This window comes from Choloepus didactylus, chromosome 5 (genome assembly GCF_015220235.1).
Source record: "Choloepus didactylus isolate mChoDid1 chromosome 5, mChoDid1.pri, whole genome shotgun sequence".
Lineage (NCBI taxonomy): Eukaryota > Metazoa > Chordata > Mammalia > Pilosa > Megalonychidae > Choloepus > Choloepus didactylus.
The window spans coordinates 37,244,547-37,272,473 of NC_051311.1; the positions used below are offsets into that span (position 1 = coordinate 37,244,547).

Genomic DNA, 27,927 nt, shown 5'->3' on the forward strand with positions numbered 1-27,927 from the left:
AGTTGACATTCTCTGCCTTTCCTTTCTCTTTTCCTGAGTCATCATTGATTAGATTTGGCCAAAATGGAAAAGACTGGGGACAGTATGGGCACTTTGGGCATGGCGAGGTAGCTTGTCTCCTGCTGGAGGGTATAGCTCTACTTGTTGCTTGTTCAACTTATGGGGAATATATTGGAGAAATAGGAAATGGGAATAGAAAGGAAAGGAAAGAAGAGGAGATGAGAGATGACCTTCCCTAATGAATGATCCGAGAACTGACTTCTCTGGTGGGTAGAGGAGGGGAGAGGCTGAGAAGACCCAGAAGCCTTAACCGTTGAATGTCTCTGCAGAGCAACAAGTACAGTGGGAGGGTGGGAAGGATGCTGGATTCAGAGACGGGCAGCTCGCCCTCCTCATCCTTCCCTGACATTAAAGCACGGCACTTGGAGCAGGTCATTTAAATTTTATCTTATTTTTACCTCTAGTGCCCTCTCTGTGACTCAAGGGCTGAACTGGTTATGTCTGCAGAGAACTTCAGACTGAAGCCTATGATTTCTAGTGTTTGAATGTGGCTGATTGGGAGTAGCCCAATGGGTTATAATAGAAGCTTGAGGCTTGATTCTGTGCTTCTGGATTTATAGTCTAGGTCGGGAGAAAAGATAATAGTAAACAATTCAAGAATCACAAGTGCTAGAGTACTGAATTGTGTGGCACACATTGTAGTGCTGAAAGAGAGGGGAGATGGTGTGTTGGGGGCAGCTGGAGAGAGCTCCATGGAGGGGCCGGAACTTTAGCCGGTGCCACCCCAGGCTGAGGTTGCAGGGGGAGCAGACAGAATCGCTACCCTCAGGATGCTTGTATTTGATTGGGGAAGAGGCTCCAGGACATAAATAGAGGAGAACTTCAGGTGCTGTTAGGTGAGCATAAGTAAGAGTGATGTGAGAGTGGGAGGTGGGGAGGAGGGAGCAGAGGGCTCGGTCACCTGGGCGCCGGCTTGGGGATTCCTCTCTGAAGCTTCCTAGGAACATCAGCAAACAAATGCAGCAAGAGCGACTCAGTGTCCTCTGGGCTCCCAAACCTCTCCGCAAGGACTCAGTTTACTTTCCTGGCTCAGGAAATCCCGGTAATACCCCCTCCTAGGTCTCAGGTTCTTCTCACTTTTCCTACAGTTTCCCCAGCTGGCATGGAAAGTTTCAAGGGCTGGATAAATCTAAGACAGGTTCTTGTTTTTGTTTTTATCTTGGCCCCCAATACCAGGCCTATGAAACAGGTGTAAACTCCTTTGTTTAGATGAGCAAACCAAGGATTAAAAGGGGAAATTCCTTCAGTGAACATAATTGAAAATCTAGGATATGTAAGGGACTTCAGCTTCTTTCATTGCCTAAAGTCACAAAGGGGTTGAGCCTGGAAGGGAAGCCAGGACCCCAGAGGCCCAGCCCTGGTCTTTGTCTTCGGAGGTGTGGAGGCGGGGGTGGGGGGGCTGGTGGACCAAGGGGCGTTAGGGGGACCTAATCCCTCGGCTGCAGGTACTGTTTGCTCTCCCAGGCCTGGCTTCTCAGGTTAGGTCTCCAGGCTGGTATGAGAATCAACATTTCAGTAAAACAAACTCTTAAGTCCCGCCTCTACGCTCTGGACATTCCAAGATGAGCAAGATGCTTGGTCTTGACCTTGTTAATTAATTGTGCTGGATATGGAGAGGGTCCCTGGAAATGGAGGTACTAATTTTAGGTTCTCATTTCAGCTCAGCTGTTAACTCATGGAATCTTGGATTTTTTCCTTCCCCTCACTGCTCTCTTTCAAAACTACAGACCTCTCTCTTCCTTTGAAAAGTGTCATCACTCCTCCCACATGATGCCTGTGCAGACCAGTCTTGCCCCATCCCCTTCTAGCAAACCCCTTTAGCATTTGCTCATAATCAGCCTATCGATTAATATAGGTTAATGCCTATATTTTTGTTTTATGCATTATTTTGGATTAAGTAATAGTCAGTTAGTTATTATAGATGGATTCAAATGCTAACTCCCCTATGCAGTCAGCTAGTGTCTTGATTTCTTAGGAAGTGTCTCCATATTACCCCTTCAAATGCTATTAGCTGTTTGTATTTTATATTTCAGTAAATATTTATTGACTGTGTGTGAGGTGCCCGGCACTGTGCTTGGCCTTTTCATGGATGTCATTTCTTTTAATTCTCATGACAATCCTGGGAGGTGTTTTCCTCACTTTAAACATGAGGAAATCGAGGCTCCATGAACTTGAATAACTTACCAAGATTGTAGACCCAGTAAATGGCAGAATTAGGCTCCAAACTTGACATTGAAAACTTGCATCTCAACTCTCATCTCAGGCTTGGTGACTTAGCAAGAAACTGAAGACCTGCAAGCAAGTGGCTCATTCCATGCTCTTTGCTTCTGCACCCCCTTAAGCCCCAAAGTGGAGGAAAGCTGTCCCAAAGTCTCGGCTTTCTAACTACTGAGAGAGAGCATCACCTATAAACTGTGTACTTTCCAGCCAAATATTTCATCCACCTGGACCAAACTTCTTTCCCACGGGTATGACTTAAGGCCCTGGAGCCCTAAAAGAGACTTAATGAGAGACTTCAGAATTCTAACTTCAATTACTAAGATTTGAGTTAGAAGTATAAGTGAATCACAAGCAACTGATGCCCAAGAACCCAGAGATGTTCTCTCTTTAACCCCAGAGTCCTTTGGCACTGTCCTCGGGAGTTAGACTTGACTCGTAGTTTGTGTTCCACTATTTACCAGCTGGGGACCATGGACAAATTATTTAATCTTTCCAAATCTGATTTTTCTTCTAAAAATGGAGACCATGATGCCTGCCTCCCAGGGTTGGTATGAAGACTGGATTGACCTAGGGGTAGTTCCTGGCATATAAGAGGTGATTAATAAATGGTAGACCCCTTCCCTCTCAGTGAGTGTTCAGTTGTGGGGTGCCTTGGCAGAGTCCAGCAGAATTCCTTTCAAAGCAATGCCTTGAATTGACTTAGTTGTCTAATAGAATTCTCTGGATCTTATCACTTTGATTATTCTTCAGACAATCATGGCAGAAGGGTTTGCAGTTCAGTTGGTTCCTACCATCCCCTGCCATCCCAGTTCCACTCCATTTGCAATATGTCCCTGGTGATGGGGAAGTTGGATCCCTGCCTCCTGGCCTGCTATCACGTATGATGTTGTTTGCTCACTTCAGTTGCCTGCTGTCTCAATGTTATTCTGCTGTTATAACCTTCTAATGAAGGTCACAATGGCATGTTTGTATGATCTTCTTTTCTTGATTTCCTTTGGCACCTCTTGCCCTGAGATTAACATAGGAGGAGGTAGGGAGAAAGTAGAAGCATATCAAAGCCAGACTTAGTCTTTTGTTTTTATTTCCCTTTGTGGGTGAGGTATGTGGTGGCATTTTATTGTTTAATGTATGCTTTTAAGGGAGTCTGCCACCTGCCTGGTAGTTAGTCACCTGCAAGTTAGAGCCTTGCTGTGCAGTAGATAAGATAACAGACACTCGGAGAGGCAGTTAGCACAGAGCTGTCCCTATCGACTGAACACACAGCCTGCAATTAACCCCACTGTCATATTTGAGGTTGCCAATATTGGTGGTGGTGGGGGGTGTTCCGGAGGCCCAGGGTGGATCCCCCCCCCCCCCAGGATGGATCCTCAGGTGGGATTGGAGGGTTGTGGCATCCCAAGGCTCAGGAAGGAGTAACTAGTTCTCTCCCAGCCCTAGTTCTGCTTTTATACTGGTCAGGGTCTCCTGTAGTTTGAGAGCTCCTGGGATGGGATTTCTTTGCTGCTTAAAGAACCAGATATAAAGTATCAGGAGCTAAGGAGAGATAAACATGAAAGATGAAGCATCAAACCTCAGAAAACTTTGTGGATTTTTTTCCTTTTCCCATAACCCAAACAACTAATGTTTTTTAACCTTAAACGCAGCTGTTCTCTGATTTGCAAGCTCTATTGGTTAAGTAACAGTCAGAATCATGTTTTCATGACTGGAAGTGAAATTCTGAGCATTTTGGGTATTCTGAGACTTCGTGGAAGGGAGAACTGTGATGGCCTGTGTTTGGGAAAAGGTCATAAGGAAATAAAACAAAATATAGTCCTTACTTAGTGTAAGGATAAAGCACAAAACTTCAATTACCCAGGAACCAACAAGCAGAATCTTCGGTTAACCATATTGGGTATGGGACTCATTCTCTTTTATAGGGTAGAAAAAGATGACAAAATACCCACTATAATGAATTGAGACAAAAAGGCTCCTTCCAGGATGGGAGTGAATCTGACCCTGGGACATATTCTACAGCTTTTATCCTGCCTACTGCCCTGAGTGTGGTTACGGTAGAGATTTTGGCACTTTACAAAAACCATCACCATCGGACAGTTAAAACCTGCCCACTTCCGTTCTTCTTATTGAAGCAGAAAAATATGTGAAGACATTTTTAGAAATATATTTTACCAATGAGAATTAGAAAGATCTTTCTAATTATCCAAAAAAATTAGATTAACTTTAATTGCCATTATGTGGGGTTTTCTAGTATCTAAAGCCTTTCCTAGTAAGGAAGAGAAAGGAAGGAAGTGAAGAATTCTAAAAAGATGAGTTTTCTGGATAACTGAACCTCACACCAATAAAGAGTATTTGATTTCTGCTCATAATTTGACTTCAGAGTCAAGAGTGAGCCAATAGGGGTTCTGGATGTTTCCTTGGAGGGAGTGCTTGCGTTTTAAGAGTAAGAATAAGATAAGCTTCTAATCCCCAGAAATGAATATAAAAGGGAAACTTCCTGTACCCAGAAGACTGGCAAGAGAAAAACTGGTACCAGCAGAGACTTCCCTCAAAACGCCCTAGGTATAGGGGCACCCACTGTTTTTGAATGAGCCCAGTTCTGATTCCTGCCACAGAGCAGGAAGGATTTCTTGCTGATCCCTGCTGCTGATAGTGCACTGATTTGGGTGTGGGCACGTGTGGGAAGGGGATGGGATGGGCTAGGCTAGGGATTTATCCATTTTGAACTGAGAATCCACTCAGATTTCCAGAGCCCTCTAGCCCCTGGTGGGATTTGTCCTTAATGTTAGACCGAGACCAAGCCAGCCATTTAACAAGAATCAATCATGCCTGGCTCGGCGCTAGCTGCATACATCTGTCACCACCCACTCACTCTGAGTCATCGCCACACTTATCTGCTCAAATCACAAAGCCTTGAAATACACTTACCAGTTGGTCTTCCAACACAAACTCCAGGGGGGGAGATTGGAAAGAAAGATGGGACCTGGAAGCGGGGAGAGAAGGAAGGAAGGGAAGGAAGAGGAAAATGTTGCAACCAGGCCTGGAGGTGGGGTGAGGAGGCTTTTAGTGACCCCTCATGGTGGGGGCCTGAGAACCCCTCAGTTCGAGGCGCCTAGGGGAGCCTCAGGATGTTTCTCCGGGCCTTGCCCAGATCCCTTGATGGTCTCATGAGCTGCTAGCAGCCCTTCCAAGAAGGACTTGTCTTCCTCCTCCTCCATAGGTGTCCCACCTGGAGACAGCTACTGTCCCACCGGGCCAGGCCACCATTTATTCCTGCTGCTGTTACAAGGCTTGACCCCTGAGGAGGGGATCCTGAGGGAGGGGCTTTCGGAGGCCTGCAAGGCCAGAAGAGGAAGGATCAATACCTGCTTCAGTTTTGTTTTTTCTTGTCCGTGTTTTCTCCCCTTCCTTTTCAAAACCCAATTTGGCATGTGAGAATTGTTCATGACATCCGCTCCCCCCACCACCACCCACTTTCTCCTAAGTGAGGAGAAAAGGACTTCAGCCACTGGACCAGAGCCCAGATGCCTTCTGGGGTGTCTCAACCCATCAGAGAGACTGAGGAAATCCCACCAAAGCAATGTTTCTCAAAGTATGGCCTGCCCCACCTGCATCACCCAACCTGCCAAGTCAAACTCTCCCAGCTTCTCAGCAAAATCTTATATACACACTAAGGCCTGAGAACCAGTGCTCTGGACTGGCTTTGCAGGAGAGAAGAATCCTTACTTGTGAGTGAACTGAGTGTGAGTCAGCCTTCTTTCTCCCTCCTGCGCATTTATTTAAAGAGAAGATTATGGACCTTCTTGTCCAAGATTATCAAGTCTAGCAATTTACCCTCTAAATCACCTTTCCCCAATTTCTCTTGTGGAGATAGGTAATGAAATCCTGTAGAATCACACACACAAAAATAAAATCAAGTACTATTTTTCAGTAATCCCAAATGCCTAGAGGTGTGGTTGACTCAAGCGTTCTGACTGACAGTTACCAGCTGTACCATATCTGGAATGCTAACTTTCAGAACACTAGAGTACCATAAAATGCATTAATGAAATAAACCTAAGCATCACCCAGTCTCTGATTCCAAAGGTACTTTAGGGACTTTGTAATTGTCACTTTAACAAATTCTGGAATGCCAGTGAGTAAGGATATCAGGTTGGCTGAAAATGGGATAAACTAGCTGTGGTAGATGTTCTTCATCACATTTCAGTATCCTCAGTTTCTTCTTATTTGGCTAGAGGGAAAGGCAGGGGATTATAGACAGGTGGTCCACAACTGCCACTGGGCGTCCCCTTCCCCGCTCCTGGTGCCTCCCCTTAAGTCTAGGGTTTTCTGCTGTAGAGCTTCCCAGATGGCCTTATCAAAGTGCTGTGCTGTCTGACCATCTCCCCACCATCTAAACTTCTCTGTTCACTCTCCTAGATCCCTCAGGGTCCTCTTCTGAGATTAGCTAATCCAGTAACATATCAGTTCAGAGAAGGGGTTAGTTGACTGAATTCCCTCTCCCGGCTACCTCTTCAATACTACCTTGGCCCAAATAAGGGGTCTAATGGTAGGCATTTTGCATTGTTGGGGACTTACCTTTGGGAGAAATCAGGCTTTTGGTGTCCAACAAATCATTCTTCCTAGATCTGTGCCAACTGTGCATCTGAGATAGGGTCTGGAGGGTGAAATGCTAACAATTTCTGAACCCTGAGCCGGGGATGGAGGGCCAACTGTGCCCATCTGATAGGTGTAACAAGCCTCAGTGCTTTGGCACCAAGAGGACAATTGAAACTGGGGGATTTTACTGGAGAATAAAGTATAACTTCACCCACAGCACAGCTGCGAGCTGAAAATTCTACTCCCACTAGATGAAAAAGCCTGTTAAATATTCCAGGATTAATAATGCATACATTTCCTTCACATTCTGTAGATTGTTTGTCCCCACCCCCCATGGGTCAGCTTTATTGTGGTATAGTTTGCATACAATAAAATTCAATAGCAATTTCAAGTATATAATTAGATGAGTTTTGATAAATGTAACTACCACCATAATCAGGATCTAGGACATTTTCATCACCCTAGAAAGTTCCCTCATGTCCCTTTGCAATCTATCCCCTACCTCTACTTCCAGCCCCTAACAACCACTAATCTGTTTTCTATCAATCTAGTTTTGAATTTTCTAGACTATCATATACATGGTCTCATAGAGCCGGTAGTTTTTTGTGTCTGTGTTTAATTCGTGACTTTGAGATTCATTCATGAGTTTGTTCCTTCTTATTGTTGAGTAGTATTCCATCATATGGATATATCACCAATTGTTCATCCATTCTCCTGTTTTCTCGATTAGGGAATAGAGGTTCTGATTTTCTGAGCACTGGAATCCATTTCCAAGCCCCTGGCAGATTTCCCAAGACTGGTTACCTTATGTTCCTTTTTTTCTTTTCAGATTGCAAAGCCTTCAGCTGATGTTATTTCATCCTCAGACTCTTGAGGGTGGGATGTGTATCTTATCTTTGTATACCCTGTATCCGGCACAATTCCAGACACATAGTGGATGCTTAATTGATGTTTAGATGAATAAGTACCCAGTGGTTCTCATATAGTTTTAAAAAATCCTCCCAGAATCCTTCTGTTTCTTCCCATTGATCCTAAGCTTCGAGAGATTATCTATCGAACCCTCATTCGTTAATTAACAATTTCTTCACTCAGTCATTCTTAATGTCAGTAATTGCTGATTGACTTTCTGTTCAGCATCAGATAATCAGTGTTACCAGAGCTGATAAAATTCCAGCCAAAAGCAGAGACTTGATATTCTTGTTTGCTTTGCAGTCACAAGTAAAAATGTACAATTTTCTTTAGACTTTTGAGAATACTGAAAATATTTCAATAGCTTCCATTTCTATTTTTTGTTAGCTCTCACCCTAACCCAGAAATCACCAACCCTTTTTTTTTAAATTTTATTCATATTTTTTATTGTCAAATATAACATATATACATAAAAGTGATAACTTTCTAAGTGCAATTTAACAAGTAGTTAGAGAGAAAATTTCAAAAAATATTACAGGTTACAGTTCTACAGTTTCGGTTATTTCCTTATTATGAAATGTAACACATATACAAAAAGGTAGTATCTTTCAAAGTAGGATTTAACAAGTAAATATATAGGAAATTTCCGAAGTTGTTATGAGTTATATTACCATAGTTTCAGTTATTTCCTTATTGTGAAATATAGCATAGATACAAAAAGGTATAGCTTTCAAATTACAATTTAACAAATAGCTATAGAAAAAATTTCAAAGGATACTATGTGTTACAGTTCCAGTTTCAGTTCTTTCCTTCTAGCTATTCTAGTACCCTAGCAACTAAGAAAAAGAAAATTATATAAAGATTTAGTATTCATAAGCCTTTGTTAAATTCCATATTATCTGTTTCTACCCCTTCCTCTAGTTTAATCACTTTCCTGATCTTCAGGGATGTCTAGGCAGTGACCACCCTAACCTGTTCATGTTGAAAAGGGGTGTCAACTTTATGAGCAAAGGGAACACATCTAGTTGATGTTCTTGAAGAGCTATTGCCTCTGGGTTTGGGGACTGAGATGGCAAAGGAGCACTCTAAAGGATTTAAGTCTCTGAAGAATAAACTTAGTGAGTGAAACTTTTATAGATTCCCAGATAGGGATCTGGTATCCTTTAAGGTTTTCGGGACTACTGTTGACTTGGGCTTATCTAGGTGAAGCTTGCATAGGAGAATCCTCCAGTACAGCCTCTTGACTCTATTTGAACTCTCTAAGCCACTAAAACCTTATTTTGTTGCCTTTCGTTTACCCCTTTTGGTCAAAAAGGCATTCTCAATCTCTCGATGCCAGGGTCAGGCTCATTCCCGGAATCCATGTCCATCAACCCTTTTTTTAAATAAATAAGGAAGTCAGCAATTTAGGAGTTTGCTCAGAGAGACTTTTCCATTAACTTCACCACCAAGGGTTTGACTTGGCTTTTGATTCTGCCTTCCTGAACTTCCCTTTCACTTGTAAATAAGGAAGGGATCTTGGCAGATGTGAAGATACATTTGAATTTGCCTCTTTCCTCTAATCAAAAACTCTGAGAAGGGTCTATGGTCTACTTTCTGGGCCCAATAATAGCATCTCACCCCAAAAATCAATCGAGTATTAGCTGCAATTTTTCTTGATTCATGAAATTAAAATTTTTTAAAAAAGATGAAACTTTATACATCCTTTTAAAATAATGAAAATTCAAGCATTTAGAAATGAGTTGATATTACAAAGCTGTTTACAGCAGTAATTAAAGTAATGGTAACATTTTGCCACTGTAAAGAATTCATATCATAACTCAGATCCTCAATGACCCAAGTGCTTTATCCCACGCAATAAGTGTTGGCCAATTTTAAAATAAAATTCCTCCAACATGCCATTCTCAAGTCCTTCATTTTCACCCTACAACAAGGTCACACTAAGATAGATAGCTGCTGTGGTGATTCTGCAGTGGTGGTTCTGGTCTTTGACCATCTTTACATAACCCTTCATGCCCCAGTCTGTACGCCAGCCATTCTTGATGAGCCAATATTTATTGTTATCTGAATTTGTTCCTTCAAAGCCACAGTCAACAATGAGAACACATGATGCAGACCTTTGCTGCTGATGTGTAGAATTGGAAGGAGTCATGGCTTGTAGCGATACCAACAGAGATGGGACCTTCTGTTGTCACTGCCTTCATTGTGTCTTCTCCTGCAGGGGGATGGCCACAAAGCCAGTGTTGTTGGCACAGAGAACTCAGGTGTGTAGCAATAGGTCATGTCCTATCCAGTATATGGATAGGATTCCTCTGGATCAAGGCCTTCATTGTCCTGAACATACTGGAATGCCAGTTTTCCAGAATATTTGTCCTTCAAGGGCACCAGCTAGACTGCAAACCCAAGAACCACCCTGACCCCGATCCTTCACAGGAGTCACACAGCCTTTCTCATGCCAAGCCACAGATTTGGGGACCTCAACAAAGAGAGGCTCATGGAGCATTTTCCCCTTCTCGTGTTGCTGGCTTTGAAAGACATTCACCACCTGCCTGGATTCTTCACTGTTCTCATCGCCAAAAGCATTCATTCCCATTGGGAAGTGATGTTTCCCTTGGCAGTATCCCCAATTGTGCAGTTCAATCATTTTCACATTCTTCCACACTGCTCTCCTCCAGCCTTCTTCACTCATGCCATTGAGTCTCTGGTGCATTGTCTTCCACTGCCACCATTGTGCATCTAAACTTGGATCAAATTTTACAGCAGCTGATGCTATTCCCAAGCAAAGGGCAGTCAGAAAGAAGAAAAGATTCACATTTCAAAGCCTGTGGCAGCCACAGCTTGTGCAGGCGCACTCCACACGCACAGATACCAGGGGCTGCTGAGGTCTGTGGTTGCCTTTTTTTCAAGTGATTAGTATGCATCATAGTGACCTCTTTATATGTTAACTCATATATGTTATGTGTTTTTATGTTTATATATGTTAACCTATAATCTGCGATACTTATTTCTATGACACCCATTTTGCAGACTAAAAAACTGAGGCACAGAGAAATTAAGTAACTTTCACAAGGTTTCATAGTAGTCTGATTATCTATTGCTACACAAAAAAACCACTCCCAAATTTAAAAATCTGATTTGGAATCATCCCTCACGGATCTAGAGGTTGACAGCCTCAGGTGAGCAGTTCTTGCTCAGAGTGCCATACACATTTTTAGTCAGATGGCGGCTGAGGCTAGAGTGTTCTGAAAGCCTCCTCACTCTCATTTCTGGTGCCTGGGTTGGTTAGGCAGCTCTTTCTTGTAGTCACCTCTCCACGGGGCTAGCTTGAGCCTCCCCATAGCATGATGGTTTCAGGGTAGTAAGACTTTTTTACAGGGCCGCTGGTTTCCCCCAGGGCAAGAGTTCCAAGAGATTCAGCGGGAAGCTATAAGGCTTCTTATCACCTAACCTCAGAAGTCACACAGTGTTGGTTCTGCTGTATTTCTATTGATCAAAATAGCCCAGAATCAAGGGGAAGGAGAAGAGAGACAACCGTCAATGGAGAAAAGGCTTATGTGTACATGAGGGGAGAAATCGATGGTAGCCATCTTGGAAGCAACTTACCACGGGTAGCCAATGTGCAAATGATTTGAGCCAATTCACCAGCGGCCTTGAAACTTTGACTGTGAGCCATAGTAAGGAACGTTACATCATGACTTGTTGAATATATATACACAATAAGGCAAGTTTCATGAGGCATTTTTCCTATTCTTTTTCGTTGAAAAAACATACACACATTCAACTATTTGGACCCCCTAATTGCTCGCATGACCCATGTATCCTACCTGTGGTTTGAGAAACAGTGTACACCTGATACTACCTCAAATAGTTACTATGTACTATGAAGGAACACAAAAGATTTTAAAAACACACATCAAATTTAAATTGCCCAGATGCTATTTCTCACCTATCTTGCAAAAATCTAGAAATTTGACAACAAAATCTATTGGCATGGCTGTGGAGAGACAGAATCTCCCCTACATTATGGTTAAGAGTGCAAAATGGGCCCGTCCTAAGGATGGCATTTGGCAGTATCTGCCAAAAATCATAAATTGCCCTTTGAGACAGAAATCACACTTCTGGGAACTTATCTTAGAAATATGTATCTGTACAAGTGTGAAGGGAAGTATGTACAGAGTTTTCATTACAGCATTATCTGTTCTAGTAAAAGATTGAAAACTGCCCATGTCTTCCATAGGGGACTGGTTAAACTGGAGTCTTTCATACAAACAAAGATGCTGCAGCTACCAAAACAAACAAACAAGCAAACAAACCAAAAACAATTTTATGTGCTGATATTGAAGGATCGTCTGGATTCATTTAGTGATAAAAGCAAGGTTTGGAGCAGAATATACAATAGGTATCCCTTTGTATAAGAAAGGGGAAAGTACTTTATATTTGTATTGGCATAAAGGAACGCTAGCTGGATACATAAACTAAAGGTGATTTCTTTGGTGGGGTGAGGCCAGGATGGAGTGAGTTTTCAATTTATATATCATTTTGCTTTGACTTTTGAATCCCGTGAGTTTACTTCCTGTCCAAAAATATTAGTTGACCATGTAACTGTTGCTCTCAGGGTGCTCACAACTTATACGGAGATGTATTACGTAGGAATAGCAAATGGGCAATGCTTGAGGGAGTGATTTTAAACTCTAAGTGTTAAAATGCATTAGAGTGAGAGGTTATCTCCAGCTGGACTAGTCAGGAAATGCTTTGTAAATTTGTAGGAATTGAGCTAGTTCTTGAAGGATGAGTAACGTACAAATGGTTAAGAGAAGAAGAGTGACGCCCATCCAAATAGGAGAGTATGGTGTAAGTCAGCCCCTCTCAAACTGTGTAATGTAGAAAACCCCCTGAAGGAGTCTTCTGATAATGTGTCCTTGAACTCCAGTGCAAGAAATGCATTGTATTCACTGAAAGTATTTTAATTGCCAACTGTTACTATAAAGGACTTTTGGCTTCCTTTCAATTACCTTTAAAAGTGTTTTTATATAGTAACCTTAAATTTCTGGAAGTCATGAACCCCCAGTTTGAGAACCACTGATACAAGCAGCAGCCTGGAAATGGGGAGCAATAGGGTGTTCAGGGGACAGTACGTAAGTCTAGTGGCTGGAGCAGAAAAGTAATGTAGAAGAGTAGAAGATGAAATCAAGGCCAGATCATAGAGTGCACTGAATGCCAGGCCAGGAGTCGGTAAACTTCTCCCCCAGCAATAGGGAGTCACTAGAGGTTTTAGCCAAGGTCCCTGTTCCATTTTTATTTTTTTCTCTGGGCTCAGCACACAGATAGTCTGGGGAGAACTGACCTCTTATCTCTAAATTGCATTGAAGCCATGAAAATAAGGCAGAGTGCAAGCTGCTGGAACCCAGTAGGCAGCTGGGAATAGCCCAGGAGCAATTTCCATTTTCCCCTCTGCCAGTAGAGTTTCGCATTCTTCTTGTGGACCTCTCCAAGGATGTGCTGGTCTCTTGGTTCAGTTTAAAAGCAGATCTTGGGGAAAATGCTGCCCCCCCACCAACAGCCATCCTGGAAGGTCAGACTCTACTCACTTTGGGCATGAGGACTTTGGACATGAGGCACCCAGACTGTGCAAGTTGGGGGAGGGGTCCCCAGAGCCTTCAAGTGCAAACGGCAGAGACCCCCGGTCGAGGAGGCTTCTGACGTCTAGAACATGCGGAAGTCAGGATCCACTGGTGACCGATGATCAAGGGAAAGCACGAAGGGGCTGACGATGCCAGGGAACAGACAGTTCCAAAGGAATATCACCTCAGAGCTTGATCCAGAATCCTCTTTGCTTTTTCCATAAAAAATAAAGATTCTAAATTACTCTAAAAGGGAGTAGGTGAGACATGCTGGAGACATGCTCAGGGAGTTGTTTCTTCCTGCTCTTATAGTTGAACCCGAACCAGGCGTTCAGCCTCCTGCCCATACAGGAGGCAGAGGCTGCCTGGGATTCCGTCCTGCACACGAGGTGTGTGCTGTAAGGACCATCACGGAAGGGGACACACTCTGTCCTAGGAGATGATGACTTTTAGCCCAGTTCCTAGGATGAGAGAAACAGGCTTTTTTTTTTTTTTTTTCCTTCCTTGCAAAAACAAACCCACAAACACGCCCCTGTTTTTTGTACCTGATTCCCTGCTGGAGAAGTGACTGATCTAGAAGTCTCTGCAGGTCTGGTGACTTTGGCTTCATCTCCCAACATTTTCTTCCCTCTGCTCCTTATATAACAAGCCCCTCGGATGAATTGGGTTTGTTGGCAGCAAACAAAACGAAACAAAACAAAAAACCAGAAAGCCCCAGCAAATTCACTTGTTTGGATTCATCGGCGCCATGGTTTGCAACCTGAAATCTATGGCAAAGAAGCTCCTCTCGAGTTACGCTGCACACAGTTGGTCTCTATAATTAATCCAGTTGCCCACCTGGGCCCGGAAATTGTTTCACTCCCTTCAGATGTTCTCAGGGCTGGCTGGTGGCTCCAGCTAGTACTCGGTTTTCAGCCGGCAAGTGAAAGTAAGAGCCCAGCATGGCACTGTGGAAAGGGCCTGGCTTGAGTGCTGGGAGACCTGGGTTCTTGGGCCTTTCTCCCAGACTTTGTGCTGTCTAACTCTGGGCAAGTCATTTAATCTCTGAGCTTCACTTGCCCCTTTATCTTATCTGCCAGAAGGCCGAGCCTTAGGCGAGTCGCCCTGCAGCCTCATGCCCCCGGCTTCCTGATTGGGGCGTCTGGAATACAACCCCTCCCCTGCATTCTGCAGTGACTCAGAAGCAGTGGGCACCGGGGTGAAGAGACGTCTCCAGCCCCTGTTCTCAGGTGAATCCATGGTTACGGGCATCTCTGGGGAAACTTCAGGCAGTCATCTCAGCTAGATTCCAAGCTTCCTTTTGTCTCCTGGTTACAAGGACAGAGGGTGGGTGGTTGGGGTCCAGTGTGATGGATGAAGGTTGGCCCCAGGGAATGGAGGCCATCCTGGCTGCTTGCTGCCATGACTCTTGTTTGGTGTTTCTCCTGTTGGTGCCCTGGGCCTGCTCAGGCTTCCTGGGGCTTTGCCTGAACGTAGGGTACATCCACCAGGTGGCAATGGTTGTCTCTTCACAGCCTTGGGGCAGCTCAGGATGAGTCTAAAGAAGAAGTGGAATCACCGTGCTGGGAGGAGGGATTACGCAAAACAGAATTTGGGGATTGAAAGGCACTGGAGGAACCCTAGGGTTCGAACCTAACCGTGTCCTATCTTAGGTGAGGAGACTGAGGACCAGAGAGCGGAAGTGAGTTTTCAAGTTTGCACAGCTGATTGATTAGTGGCAGCAATCTGTATCCAGGCCTCCCTCATAGAAAGGGCGTAGACTCAATTCATCTTTTCTAGCAACAGTAGCTAAATCAGTAAAAGGGATCAAAAAAAAAAAAAAAAAAAAAAAAAACCTTGGCCATTTTGAATGTCCTTACCCTACTAACCTGTGGGAAATTCAAGCCTGGCATGGGGTTCCTTAGAACCATCAGGGGGTTCTGTAAGAGGCATAGAGTCTTCCCAAAATGCATTCCTTTCCTACCCAGCACACAGGGAGGGAGCTGTCTGGAGTGTGCTCTGACCGGGCTCTCATCAGATAAGTCAGCAGATACTTCCCAGGTACCTCCCAGGTACCCGCTGTTGGACCTGGACTTTGTCCCTAGACTTGTTGTACACCTGGGACCACTCTGTGCAGAGTGCCTACAGTCCTTCAATTCTCAGGAGGACACTGTGGTTCCAAGAAAGTTTTTGGAGCAGCTGCTCACCCTAATGGGCATGATCACAAGCATGAAGGATCCCTGTGAAGCAACACACTCTCCCAAAGCTGGCAAATGACAAAGAAGGTTAACCTGGAACAAGAGCTTTATCATGTTCCTGGATAAAAGATGCAAAGATGCCAACAGAACTTAAATTAGGGGATGCCCTCATATAACAATTATAACTAACATTTATTGTCTGCGTAATAAAAGCCAGGTGCTTACATACACATTTACATTATCTCTGTAAGATAGTTATTATCTTATGCAATGGAAACATTTTAATTGATTCCTCTATTTGTCAAAATCAGCCAGCAAGAACATCATGTGGTAGAGAGAGAATTGGCTAGAAGTTGTGAGATTTGGTTCTGGCTGGGTCATGTGGCTTTGAGCAATTCACCTGAATCTCTCTGGACTTCCATTTCCCTACCTGTAATATGAAGGTATTGACTTAGAAGATTTCTAAGACCATTTCCAAGTTTAATAGTCTATGATATTGAGATTCTCTAGGTTTGGGCATCAGGAGACTAGAGGGTCTTCAGCAGCAGGCTTGGGCCAGGCTGGTGCAGATGCTAACAAATACCACTGCTAAAGGGGTCTGGGATGGCAGTCGCCTCCAGGTCCCAGGTCGAGGGGTGGCCTGGGGATACTGGGGTTGACAGGAGCCAAGCTGCCCATGGTGGGGCAGAGAGCAGATAAAAGGGCCACGGGAGAGATATTTGGGGGCTGCAGGAAAGGTGAGGAGGTAAGGAATTGCCTCTGCTCCCCATGTAGTTAGGAGATGTGATACTCTATCTTTTTATTTTGTGTATGTTTCTGGGCACAAAGTACAAAGAGGGATCAGAGGGTGTCTTCCAGAACAGGGAAAACCAGATGATGCTCACCATTACCCACTGCTGGTGATACCTAGAGAGACAAAAGGCCAACTCCTTTCTGTCCCCTGAAATCTACCTGTTCTACTTCAAAGCTGATCTAACGTGGAATTGTTCAGACTTTTTTCAACAGCACTGTAAGAACTAGGTTTTATTCTATATCTTTATATGTGTGTGTATGAATAATTGAAACAAAAGTTTTATGAGACAATAGATGTGTTCTTATTTCATTCTAATTCATTTTTCATATGGTTGCACAATCCAGTAAATCAATGTCAGGGTCCACTGATTGGTTAGGACTTGTAGTTTGAAAAACAGTGGCTGAATGCTTCTGGAGTAGCGTGTTCACCCCTGGGATGAGAGCGAGGGTGAACAAACGAATGAAAGCACTTCTGTCCATTCGGTTTATGTTGGGAAGCCCTTGTATCCTTTTGAATCCTTGGTATTTGCTGAACCTTTGAACACCTTGTACTTTTCAATCTATAAAGTGCCTGGCACAGAGCAAGTAGGTGAAAATATGAATAAAGATGGGAAGAATTCTTGGACACCGGTAGAAAGTGCACTTTTTCTTGTTTGGAAGAATCTTTTGATAAAGTTTTATAGAGATGGGCATTTGCTATCCTGAAAACACAGAGCTGAAAAGTACCCTGGACTTGAACTCCTGCACCTAGTGCAAAGCCATGGGTTTGGCAATGGCTGGGAGCAGAAATGAGGCGGTTCTCTAAGCTCTGAGGTTTTGAGCCAGGTTTTCCTAAGTAAAGGACTATGTGTCTTGGAGCCAGCCAGCAACTCTGTGAACTTATAAAAAATGTTCCCTACGTGCCCAGTGTTATTTTAATTTGTCCTGTCCCTCCTGCAATTTGTTTTCAAGCATAAACCAAAACAACTTGATTTTTACTCTGCGGTGCCTCTTCTGCCTGTGGAGAACTGTAGGCAGGGGAGCCTCAGAATCTGACTGAGGGCCCTTTGGGTCTGCAGGAAAGACCCAGCTCCACCTCCACGTTTCTCTTGTTTTTGTGTTTTGTTTCCCTCTTCCTGAAGAGATCATTAAAATGTGGGAGGCCCAGATCATTTAAGAGTATATGGCTGGCTGGGCACTGTGCTAAATCTTAGGTGGCTTACCATCAGCTTCAATACCAAGGCGTTGTAGTTTTGTTTGGTGGTTTGGCACTTTATTTCTGGGTAAAATAAACCCCCTCCAGAGACCCAAGCCTTTTCAGAGTCTATCTTAAGGCTTGTCTTTGTAAAATCATAGACTGTCAGAGCTGGAAAGAGCCCTAGAAATGAAGGTCCTACCCTCATTTTACAGGTGGTTCACTTCTTCAGTCTGTCCTTGCCTTCAGAAGGCCTAAGCTACTCACAATATCCCCTTAGAATCTCATTCCCTTATCATAAAGCTGTGATGTTTAGGATCCTCCAAGCTGTTATGAGTTGTTTATATCTCAGCACAAGTGAGTTTATGAGCATCCTTACAGGTATCAGTTTTGTTAGGGGGAAGACTAACTATCATTTGAGTACTATTGGAGATGCTGGTGGCTCAAAGGTGGGCTCAGTGTTGACGTGACTGTCAGCTGACTGGTAGAGTATGGAGGGAGAAAGGCACTGAGTGATAAAACAGCATCATGAGATGCCATGACAAACATTTACACAACAGGCTTGTGAAACAAGAATTAGCACCCCCATTTTACAGATGAGGCTCCAAAAGATTAAGCTATATTGTGATTGCAGGACTTCTCTAGACCTGCTATTTTCATTAATATATGGTACATTCTTCCATGACAGTAAAGAGAGACCTATTGGGGTTGTATCCTGTGTGTCACTGAACACTGCCATGATGGGCAAAATTTTACATCAGTCTTTATACACTTGACCAGCTCTTTCCCTTGAATATTTCGTGTGGCCCTTGGCAAAGTGAAGGCACAGCAGTGTGCAGAGAGAACACACCTGTTGGCTCACCTTCTCGGCATCAGCCTAGAGGCTCAGAACAGCCTGCTACCTCCCCTTTGCCCTGGACTCCCAACCTGTGCTTGACACCCACCAGCTTGGGGTAGAGAGGTCCAGGACTTGAGACTTGGTCAGTGGAACCAGAAGTTCTCTGTTGCATTATATCTTGTCTCCCCTCACCTGGCTGGGGGCTGAACTACCACCTGTGGAGATTTGAGTTATTCTGCTGGACTGAGGCAGCAACCGGAAGCCCAGGACATAGCTGCTGATGAGGGTGGAAGGCTGATGCTGGTGGTATATGGAGAAATAATTGCAGCAAACCATGCAGCTTTGGCTCCTACATTGCACCTGCTGCTACCTATCCAGGCATTTGCCACCCCTGTCACAGCTGTGTGCTTGTCCAGACTCCCTGCAGCCTCTACCCAGCCTGTCCCTCTAGGCTGCGCAGCTGCCTATCTCCCACTCCCTTTGTCCAGGAAGAGTTCAACCAAGCTGGAGGAAGACAAGAAGCTAGGTCGTTCAGATTTCTAAACCTTAGTGCTTAGCAGAGGCTGGGCCTCCCCTGGCCTGGGAACATTTGCCTTTTAAGAGGGCGCTCTGGGGGCCCTGAGCTAGGAGAGAATGGGGAAAGGACACTGGGAACTTGGGTTGGAAGGGCCCCTCGTGGACCCACTGCACAAGCCTCTGGAGGCTGGGGACAACTAATGGACAGCTGGGCTCTGGCTGAGTCACCACCGTTCCCCTCTGCTCAGTGTCCCCAGCTATAAAGTGAGGAGACTGGTGGGGACCTTCTCAGGTTCCATTTAACTCTGATCATGCAAGGGCGGCCTAGATAGCAGGGAAAGGCCCAGCTTCCTTTTTAACAAGAGGAGAGCCAGAAACTGTTAAAAGAGCAGCAGCCAGTGCTTTGTAATCCCTCTTTAGAATTGCCTTGTGAATCGCTGTGCACAAGTTATTAATCATCCTGTCTTCGGCTTGGGAAAGGGATAAAGACAGCTCCCTAATTATAGGGAGGGGCAGCTAAGGTCTTCGGCATAAGCCTTTTCAACATGATAGCAGGCCCAGTTGGAGCGTGAGAGACTGCCCTGGTTTCTGAGGTTAACGGCACTCGGGACCCAGTGGCCAGTGCCTGGTGGCTTCTAATGATGCCCTCTTGCCCTTTGCCCTTGCCACGACCTTTGATCCTCAGGTTGGAGTGTGTCATCTGCCAGTGGCATTTATGATCCGCAATACCACATATGGATTTACACTACTGGAAGGGCCTTCTTTTGTATCATCCCGTCTTGGTTTTACAGCCACCACCTCGTGATAGAGAAGCCATTGTGTCCTTATTTTACAGTTGTAAACTGGAGGCTCCCAGAGGTTAAAAGATGTGCCGCATACAAGAAGTTAAAGGGATTGCTGAGCTGGGTAAGGAATCGGGAATAGCGTTGGTGCAGGATATTTCCTTAAAGCAAGGGGAAAGGTCACACTGCCAGATTTCTGCCTTTTTTTTTTTTTTTTTTTTTTCTTTTTTTTTTCCTTTGGAGAAAAGCCTCTGCTAAACCCTGTGGGCTGAAGCACTTTTCTTCCTGCAGGCAGTCGATCCTAGGTACGAAGCCCCACATTGGCCGTGGAGGGCAGGGCAAGGCAGGAGGGGGAGCCCAGAGCCAGAACTATGCAAACCGGGGCTGCCAGGTTGTGCATCGGGGAGAGAGAGGGTGGCAGCAGCAGTGAAAATTGGTGAGGTTTTCTTTTCTTTTTTCACATCAGGAAGTCTCTCAGACTTCAGTCAGAAACCATGATGTCCTCTGTGGAAAAGAAATAATTTTGGAGCTTCTCTGAGAGTTAAGTTTAGGCTTTCCCTAATTTGGCCACTGTCCCTCCGCTGTTGCCGGCTTCCAGTAATTCAGTACTTGTTCCTTATTTTTCTAAAAGTGGTTATATAACGTGAATGTTTCTCAAAGGCTCCAATTGACCGTGGCTCTGGCCACCCCCGCCTCAGTACCGAGAATTGCCTGTTTGGCAGATTTTGAGGGATTGTGCAAGGGCAGCCCATTGGGAGATGCCTTACTTGTGCCTCCCTTCTAGGGGCTTGCCAAGACCATTACAACAGGAGGCAAATGACAAGTCACAGGAAAAACAGCTTAGATACAGATGAAGCTAATTCAGTGTGAGCGGCTCAGCCAGGTTAATGACTGAAGGTTAGGTGATAGTTGGGGGAAATGGGCAGGGTGAGGGGACCCAGGTAACCGGAGGGTCCGTGACACCAAGGAGGACACTCGTTGCTTTTCTGGACTCATGCTGACATCTGCTAGGACTCACCTGGCACTGGAACCGACAACCCAGGTCCATAGGATTGAGGCACCTTGGAAATCAATCTAGAAACCAGAGGGTTAGAATTTTAGAAGCAGTTCAAGACAGATATTAAGATAAGAAAGCCAGAGATACAGCTGGGTCACAAAATACTACATGTATGAAGTATCATTGAAGAAATGAAACCCAATTCCTTCATTCCTCCATGGGTTAGCTGATGTTCACTGAAACTCTGCTCAAAAGCCCTGCAACTTTTGAGAGCTGTGTTTTATTTTGTAGTCTGAGAGTAGGAGATGACTATTTCTTGGACTAAGAAGAGATATGGGAAGGTGTATTTTATTCTCAGTCTGGCAGCATTCTTTCAAAATGCTTCTGATTCTGCCTATTTTTGTCCAGTTCAATAGATAAAAACAGGGAATGTGTGAGCTAAAAGGTATCTTTAGAAATTATCTAGTTAAACCCCCCCCCCCTTTTTTTTTAACAGATGAAAAATGCAAGTTCTGACTTGACCAAGTTCTCACAGATGATAAATAACTCGGCTGGGGGCTTGAACTCTGGTCTTCTGAGTGTCTTTTTAAACAGGTAGTATTCTCACATGCCTGAGGGGATGCAGGGGTCTTGGACAAGCCTATAAAGGACACTCAGTTTAGTAATTCCTCAACTCATGGATAGCTTCAGCTGTTTATGGTGCTCTGTATACTTGGATCTGCTCAGTGGGAATAGAGAATGAAAACCATCCTAAATGTGTTCTTTTCTCAGTAGGAATCAAACTGCCTGATAATTTCACAGGAATGTTCTATGTGAACCTGATATTTTAAACCCCTTAATTGGCTGGGAGATGGAGCCCATGGGTCCCCACATTGGCAGTTTTTCTGTTTGTCCTGTACTTGCACTTCTATCAGCCCTCTTTGTGGGGTGTCCCAGCTGCATCAACAAAGGAGTTTTGTAAGGCAAAAGATCAGAAAAGCCGAAAAATCAGAACTCTATCCGATCAATACACACTATTTTGAACCTCCTATTAAGGTTAAAACATGAGAAAAACACTCCCTCTCCTTCAAGAGTTAGCAAATTATTTGATTGTAAATGTTAGAAATTCTACTATCTTATTGGGCAAAAGCTGTATATGCAACTCCAAACTATACAAAATGTGGAACAGTGCCAGAATGGTAAGTGATAGTCATTTGGTAGTGGGATTCTTTATACTTTTCTGTTCTTTGCAACACAAGGATGACTGTGTGTGTGAAGTAATTTCTTTTTATTGAGGTAAAATTCACATAACATAAAATTCACCATTTTAACTATTTTAAAGTGTATAATTCAGCGACTTCCAGCACAGTCTCAACGTACAACCATCATGTTTATCTAATTACAGAACATTTCCATCACCCCAAAAAGGAACCTGATACCCATCAAGCAGTCATGCCCATACCTTTTCTCCAGCCCCTGACAACTACTAATCTGCTTTCAGTGGCTGTGGATTTGCCTACTCCTGACAGTTCATATAAATGTAACCCTACAACATGTGGCCTTTTGTAACTATTTTCTTTCACATTACATAATGTTTTCAAGGTTCTGTGTTATAGCATGTATCAGTGAATCATTCCTATTTATAGCTGAATAATATCCCCTTGTGTGTAAATGCCATATTTTTTTTTTATCCATTCATTAGTTAATGGACATCTTGGTTGTTTCCACTTTTTGGCTCTTGTGAAAAATGCTGCTATAAACATTTGTGTATGACTTTTTGTTTTCAATTCTTCTGGGTATATAGTTCAGATTGGACTTACTAAATCATGGTGTATAATAATCCTTTTAATATGCTGCTGGATTCAGTTTCCTAGGATTTTGTTGAGGATTTTTGTATGTGTACTTATTAGGGATACTGGTCTGTAGTTTTCCTTTCTTGTGCAACACAAGGGCAAATTACTTTTAATTAAGGAAATGTACTTAAAGCGAAAGTTTCTTAACCTATCTTGGGAATGAATCATTGAACTATACAAATCCTCATCCATCCTTCATTCTTCCCCTGAGGTACTCATTTTGCATGCTTATTAATAAGCTCCATTTCTTTACAGCCTCTGATACGAAGCTGTTTTTCTATTAACTGGAGTTGAGCCACCCCAAGGAGGTGATGTTGTTTAATAGAGCATAGAGGTCTAGAGGTCTACGCTGGGAGTGGATGTACCTGGGTTATAGTACCTGCTGGTTACTCTCTAGTTGTCTGGCCTTGGGCAAGTGGCTTAACCTCTCTGACCCTCAGTATCTTCATCTGTAGTCTGGGATAATACCACCTGCCTTTCCTACTTAGTATGGATTGCTATAAGGATCAAATGAGGCAATGATTGGAAGACTTAAGGACATACTATTTGATGATGATAAATAGTATGTTGATACCCTACTTTTTGTGGTAGGCTTCTAGCTTTTGCCCAGATTTCTGAAGAGGTTTGGAGAGGAGGTTAAATGAGCTACTTTTAAGGTCAACTCACATCTTGGGAATTTTCTTGAACCTGGAGTTAGGGTTCCTCTTTTCTTTTTTGCTCTGATGCTTTCCCGACAGGTGACCTTATGGGCCCAAATCCTGAAACTTTACTTTCCCCAAAGACCCTGGCAATTATTTCATGAGCATGTAGTCAAGGTCAAAGATATATTTTGTGCAGCAGAAAAAAATTCTACAGTACTAAAGCTAGCTGTCTCTTGGCAGAAATTACATCTTAAACTTCTCTTGGCACTGCGACAGAGCCTGGTGAAATATCTACCAATTACGCAGTGAGGGCCTAATTATCTGGTTGAAGAAATGGAGGAAGTTAAGGGATTGGGGCAAGGAGAGGCTAACAGCAATGAGGAAACTATCAAGCCTCTGGTAGGAATTTAAAATGTAGAGACCACGTGAACAAGGTAAACTCCTGGAGCCTGGACCCTTCTGGAATGCTGGCTGAGCTTAGAGGCCAGGTCTTCAGTTATTCTACGTGCTAATAGTCTTGTTACTACGGTCACAGTTAGAGATTTTCCCACACCCAGTATCCAAGGTGCATAATGTTTCTTGGTGAGCTCTGGGGGCAGAAAGCCAAGATTAGAATAATGGAAAGTGGGGGTGGGGGAGTCTTCCATCAAAGCCCACCAGCCATGCCAAGGGACTTCCCTGCCAGGATGCTTGACCAGGCAGGCACGCTGCAGCCTGCGTCTCACAGTGGCCCAGTGGGCACGCAACAAGATCGGGTTGATTTGATACTTTAATGAGTTCACTGTGGTCAGAAACAGCTGCCTGGAACCAGCGGCAGCTCCCATCCAGCTGTTGCCTGGGGCCTGGGAGGCAGTGTCCTGCTCTCAGCTCTTTTAAGAGTATCCTCCGTACCCCCACCCCACTGGTCAACATTTATGGAGGGGTGCTTATTATGCACTAAAAATTTTGCTATTTTCTGTGTATTGGAAAAATAGGAGAAATGGTTAGGATATTTCAGTCTAATCAGAGTACACCATCCACACATGAAATGACCAAATGAAAATCAGTCTATCGACAAGTATCCAATAACAGGGTAAGAACCCACCATGCTGACGGAATGACCCCATCTAGGAGGGTCCTTGCATGAATCACTTAACCTCCTTGGGCCTCAGTTTCTGGAATATGATGCTTCTTAGGATTGATGTGTGAGGGAGAGACGAGTATTTTGAAAATGCTTTCGCATGTGGCAACTGCTGTTGCTGAACAAATGTTAGAGGGTAATGATTACTTGAAATATGAGAAGAATGTACTCATTAAAACTGGAGATAAGTGACCTACCCCTGGTCCCTCCCCTCTCTTCCCAGGGAGCTGCAACCAGAAAACTACTTCTTGGGGGCCTGTTAGTCTGATCTCTTGCACCTCACATTTGCCATTGTAGCAGGCAGGTGATTGCAGAGGAGTTAATTCAAACGCTTTTGAACACCTGTATGCCTGGCACAATGTGAGCCTGAGAACATGAAGATAAATAGCTTTTTCCTTTGCCCTTGATGGAATCAAAGTCTAGTTAGAGAACAGACTAGTAAATAAATGAGTGTAACAGTGTGATAAGTCCTATAATAAAGGTATGTCTAAAGAACTGTGGGAACGCAGATAAGAGAATAATGCATTTCGCCTGAGGGTGGGTCAAAGCCAGAGATAATATTTGAGTTGGGCTTTGAGTGACACATTTGAGTTTGCTCTGTAAACCAGGATTAGGGGGTGGGGTGGGGGCAGGAAGAGGGAGAGCGAAGGCGCAGAGGAGCTAAAGGGCTTGGAGGGTTTGGAGAATGGCTACTGGTGTTGCCGATTCATTCATTGCCTCTGTGCCAGGCTCGGTGCCAGGTGCTGGAGATGTAAGACTGAAGCCTCCTTGGAGGGGCTGAAGGGAAGGAAGTGGGGCCAGTTCCACTGGGAGGGGATGGATGGTTGTAGAAAAGTGGCCTGGAACTGATCCGGGGGAAGCCGTTTAGGGGGGTTGAGCAGCATTTCAGGCAGAGCGTCCACAGATCTGTGTTTGGAAACCCACAGACGGCATGGTGGGGCTGTTGGTGAAAGGAGGAGATGGGTGCGGAGCTCTTTAAAAATAAGCCTGGAGAGGCAGATGAGGCCAGACTGTGGGGCTTAGTATTTGGTCCTGCGGGGCCAGGGTGATCCACAGAATGCCCTCTAGAAACATCAACAGGAGCCCTGGGCCTCCACTAGGCTGCTCGCCGGGATTAGGAGGCCACGGTCAGCCTTGGACCAGCCAACTCCATCTCTGTGGGTGGGACCAAGGCACTGCTATCAATAGCTCCCCAGATAATTCTAATGTGCAGACAGGAAGGAGAATCAGTGAAATAAACTGAAACCAGGGAGGCTGTGTCAGCAGGTCTGGGGTGCAGCTCGGGAACCTGCATATTTTAGAGCTCACCAGCCTGTTCCAATCTGCCAGGTTTGGTAGCCGTCATTGCCAAGGCTATGGCAGGCCCCTGGGGTTTTAGGGGAGGCACTGACATATCACTCTTCAAGTACAGGTTTGGAGGTGGGATTGAAATGGGATAAGAATGAAATGCTTGGAGAAGGAGACAGCCAAAGACAGGGCCAGGGTGAGGGAGAACAAAGACCTGGACACCAGCAGCAATGGACAGAGAGGAGGGAATGGGTTAGAAAAAGGTTAAGGAAGTGGCTCTTCTGGACCTGTTGTCTGCCCAGTAGGGTCTCACCAAGACAGAATGCTGGAGGAAGGATGGGCAGGGCCGAGGGGGAACATGGTGGCTTCTGCTTTAGACATGACGAGTTGGTGCCATGGAAGCAGCCCATCAGTCTGTTCTGGACTCTCGTCCCACTCCTTGTGGCCACTAATGTCATCAGGCCTTACTGATTGTTTTGCCACAGCTGCCACCCCAACCCCCGTGGTCTTTCCAGTGCCGACTCACAGGCCTTGGACCCGTTTGTGGAGATCCTGTGCTCCTTGCAGTGACATAAAATCCTGCCTTCAGCCATTCCCCAAAACATCCTGGGATGGGACTTTTATTCCTGTATTCTCTCTGCTTTCCTTCCTCTGCAGCTCTTTTCCTATCCATTTCAGTGCGGGCTCTTCCTTCCTTCCTTCTTCCCTGGGGTGACAGGGAGGTGGTAGCTGCTACTGGACATATGGCTTAGCATTCTGGAAGGGAACGTGGAGAGTGGACAGGACTTCGAAGGGGAGACTAACACCCCCCACCTTGTACCCTGTTTACCATCCATAACTCCCCTTTTTAAGAGGAGGACCCAGAATAGGGGAGGGGATGGCACTTAGGACCACAGGCAGCCGTGGATGGAGGCCGTGACATTGACAGACATACTCTTCTTCCGTCCTAGGATCTGAGTGCCTTTGCCATGCCATTCCTGGATGGAGATGTGGAGAGCTCAGAAAAGCATTCTTCTCGTAAGGTAAGGTTGCCTCCCTGTCTGTGTCTCACGGTTCCTCCAAAGAGCCACGTGGCAGGGTCTCCTTAGTGAGAGGAGACGGTCCCCGCGTTCCACCTGCCCGGCCCTGCTGCGGCTGAGCCCGTCCCCGGGGCGGCCCCTTAGCCCGGCCGTGCCTTGCCTCCGCGGCTGCCTCTGCAACCTGGGAGGTCCTGGACCTCACTCCTTTTTCTTCTCCTCTCTCTGGGCTCAACTGTTGCACGTTTGAGTCCCCAGTGTGGGCAGAAGTAATTGAGGAAGATTAACAATCAGCTAAGCACCCGGGGTGCTAATTCGCACAGAGAACAGTGTTACTAAGTGGGAGGTCTGGAGAGCATCTGTGGTTTTTCAGTTATGCTCCCCCACGGACAAGTGTCCTTCCACATATGCCCACTCCCATTCCCACCCCCAACAGCCCGGGCTTCAGTCGCTTTTCTTTTACCCCATTTTACCCCCACCCTACTTCTGTTTCAGGCACTGTCTTTTTCCTCCTCTTTTCCTTCTCTCTCGTCTATTTTTCTGCTTTTCCTAGTCCTCTCTTTAACTCACTACTCTCCCCTCCTTCGTCCCTGCAGGTTAACTTTTCTTCCATTAGGAAACCAGTGTCTCAACGAGGCTGCATAGAACCAAGACAGCCAAGATGGGGAGTTGAGGGTGAGAGAGAGTCAGTGGTTTCGGGATCAGGACAAAAGCTTTTCTGGGGAAGGGTGAGGGGAGGCCATGGCAAGAAAGGATAAGTAGAGGTAGCCTGCCCTGTAGCCAAGAAGGGAAGAGGGTGCAGCAGAGAGCTGGGGACAAGCTATCCTCCCTGGGAATCCTGCTAGCCAAGCCCCCTGTGGGCAGTGATTTTCAAGTCGGGGCTAGAGATAGAGATGCCAGCAGTGTCAGATTGGAGACAAAGAGTGAAACTTAAATCTTTGGCTCTGGCTGCTGGCAGCCTGGAATTTGGACAGGCGTTCCAATACTGGAAAAAGCTAATCTATTCTGTAAGCATTTTGAATTATGTACAATTGCATCAGCAAATTGGTTTAGACCTGTAGGGCTCAATTGGCATCTGTTCCCTGCCCTGCCCTGGAACAAGCAATCTTATTAGCAGTTATCTTGGCTCGGCCACAAAAGGCTTTCAGAGGATACCCACAGGTTTTGGCCTCCAGAGCCTCCTGCATCAACAGAGAAAGAACTAGAATGATAGGAAAGGAACCACACAAGCTCAAAGCCCTGCTGGGCAGAGCTGGTGAGTTCTTGGTCCCACAGACACCTAGCATGGCCTGCTGGCTGCACTGGCCTGATCAAAGAGGACAGTGTCATCCTTGCTGTAGATTAGCAGTGTC

The 27,927-nt window shown here is 45.0% G+C and overlaps 1 protein-coding gene and 1 pseudogene across 2 annotated transcripts in view; one reads left to right on the plus strand and one right to left on the minus strand.

Moving 5' to 3' along the window:
• Positions 1–27,927, plus strand: part of PRKAG2 (protein kinase AMP-activated non-catalytic subunit gamma 2) — a 400,476-nt gene that overhangs the window by 74,202 nt on the left and 298,347 nt on the right. For both annotated transcript variants that reach the window (XM_037835774.1, XM_037835773.1), the window contains exon 2: positions 26,510–26,581. In XM_037835774.1, the coding sequence (XP_037691702.1) occupies positions 26,510–26,581 (72 nt within the window). The remainder of the gene's footprint in view (positions 1–26,509; positions 26,582–27,927) is intronic.
• LOC119533893 lies at positions 9,637–10,588 on the minus strand (annotated as a pseudogene).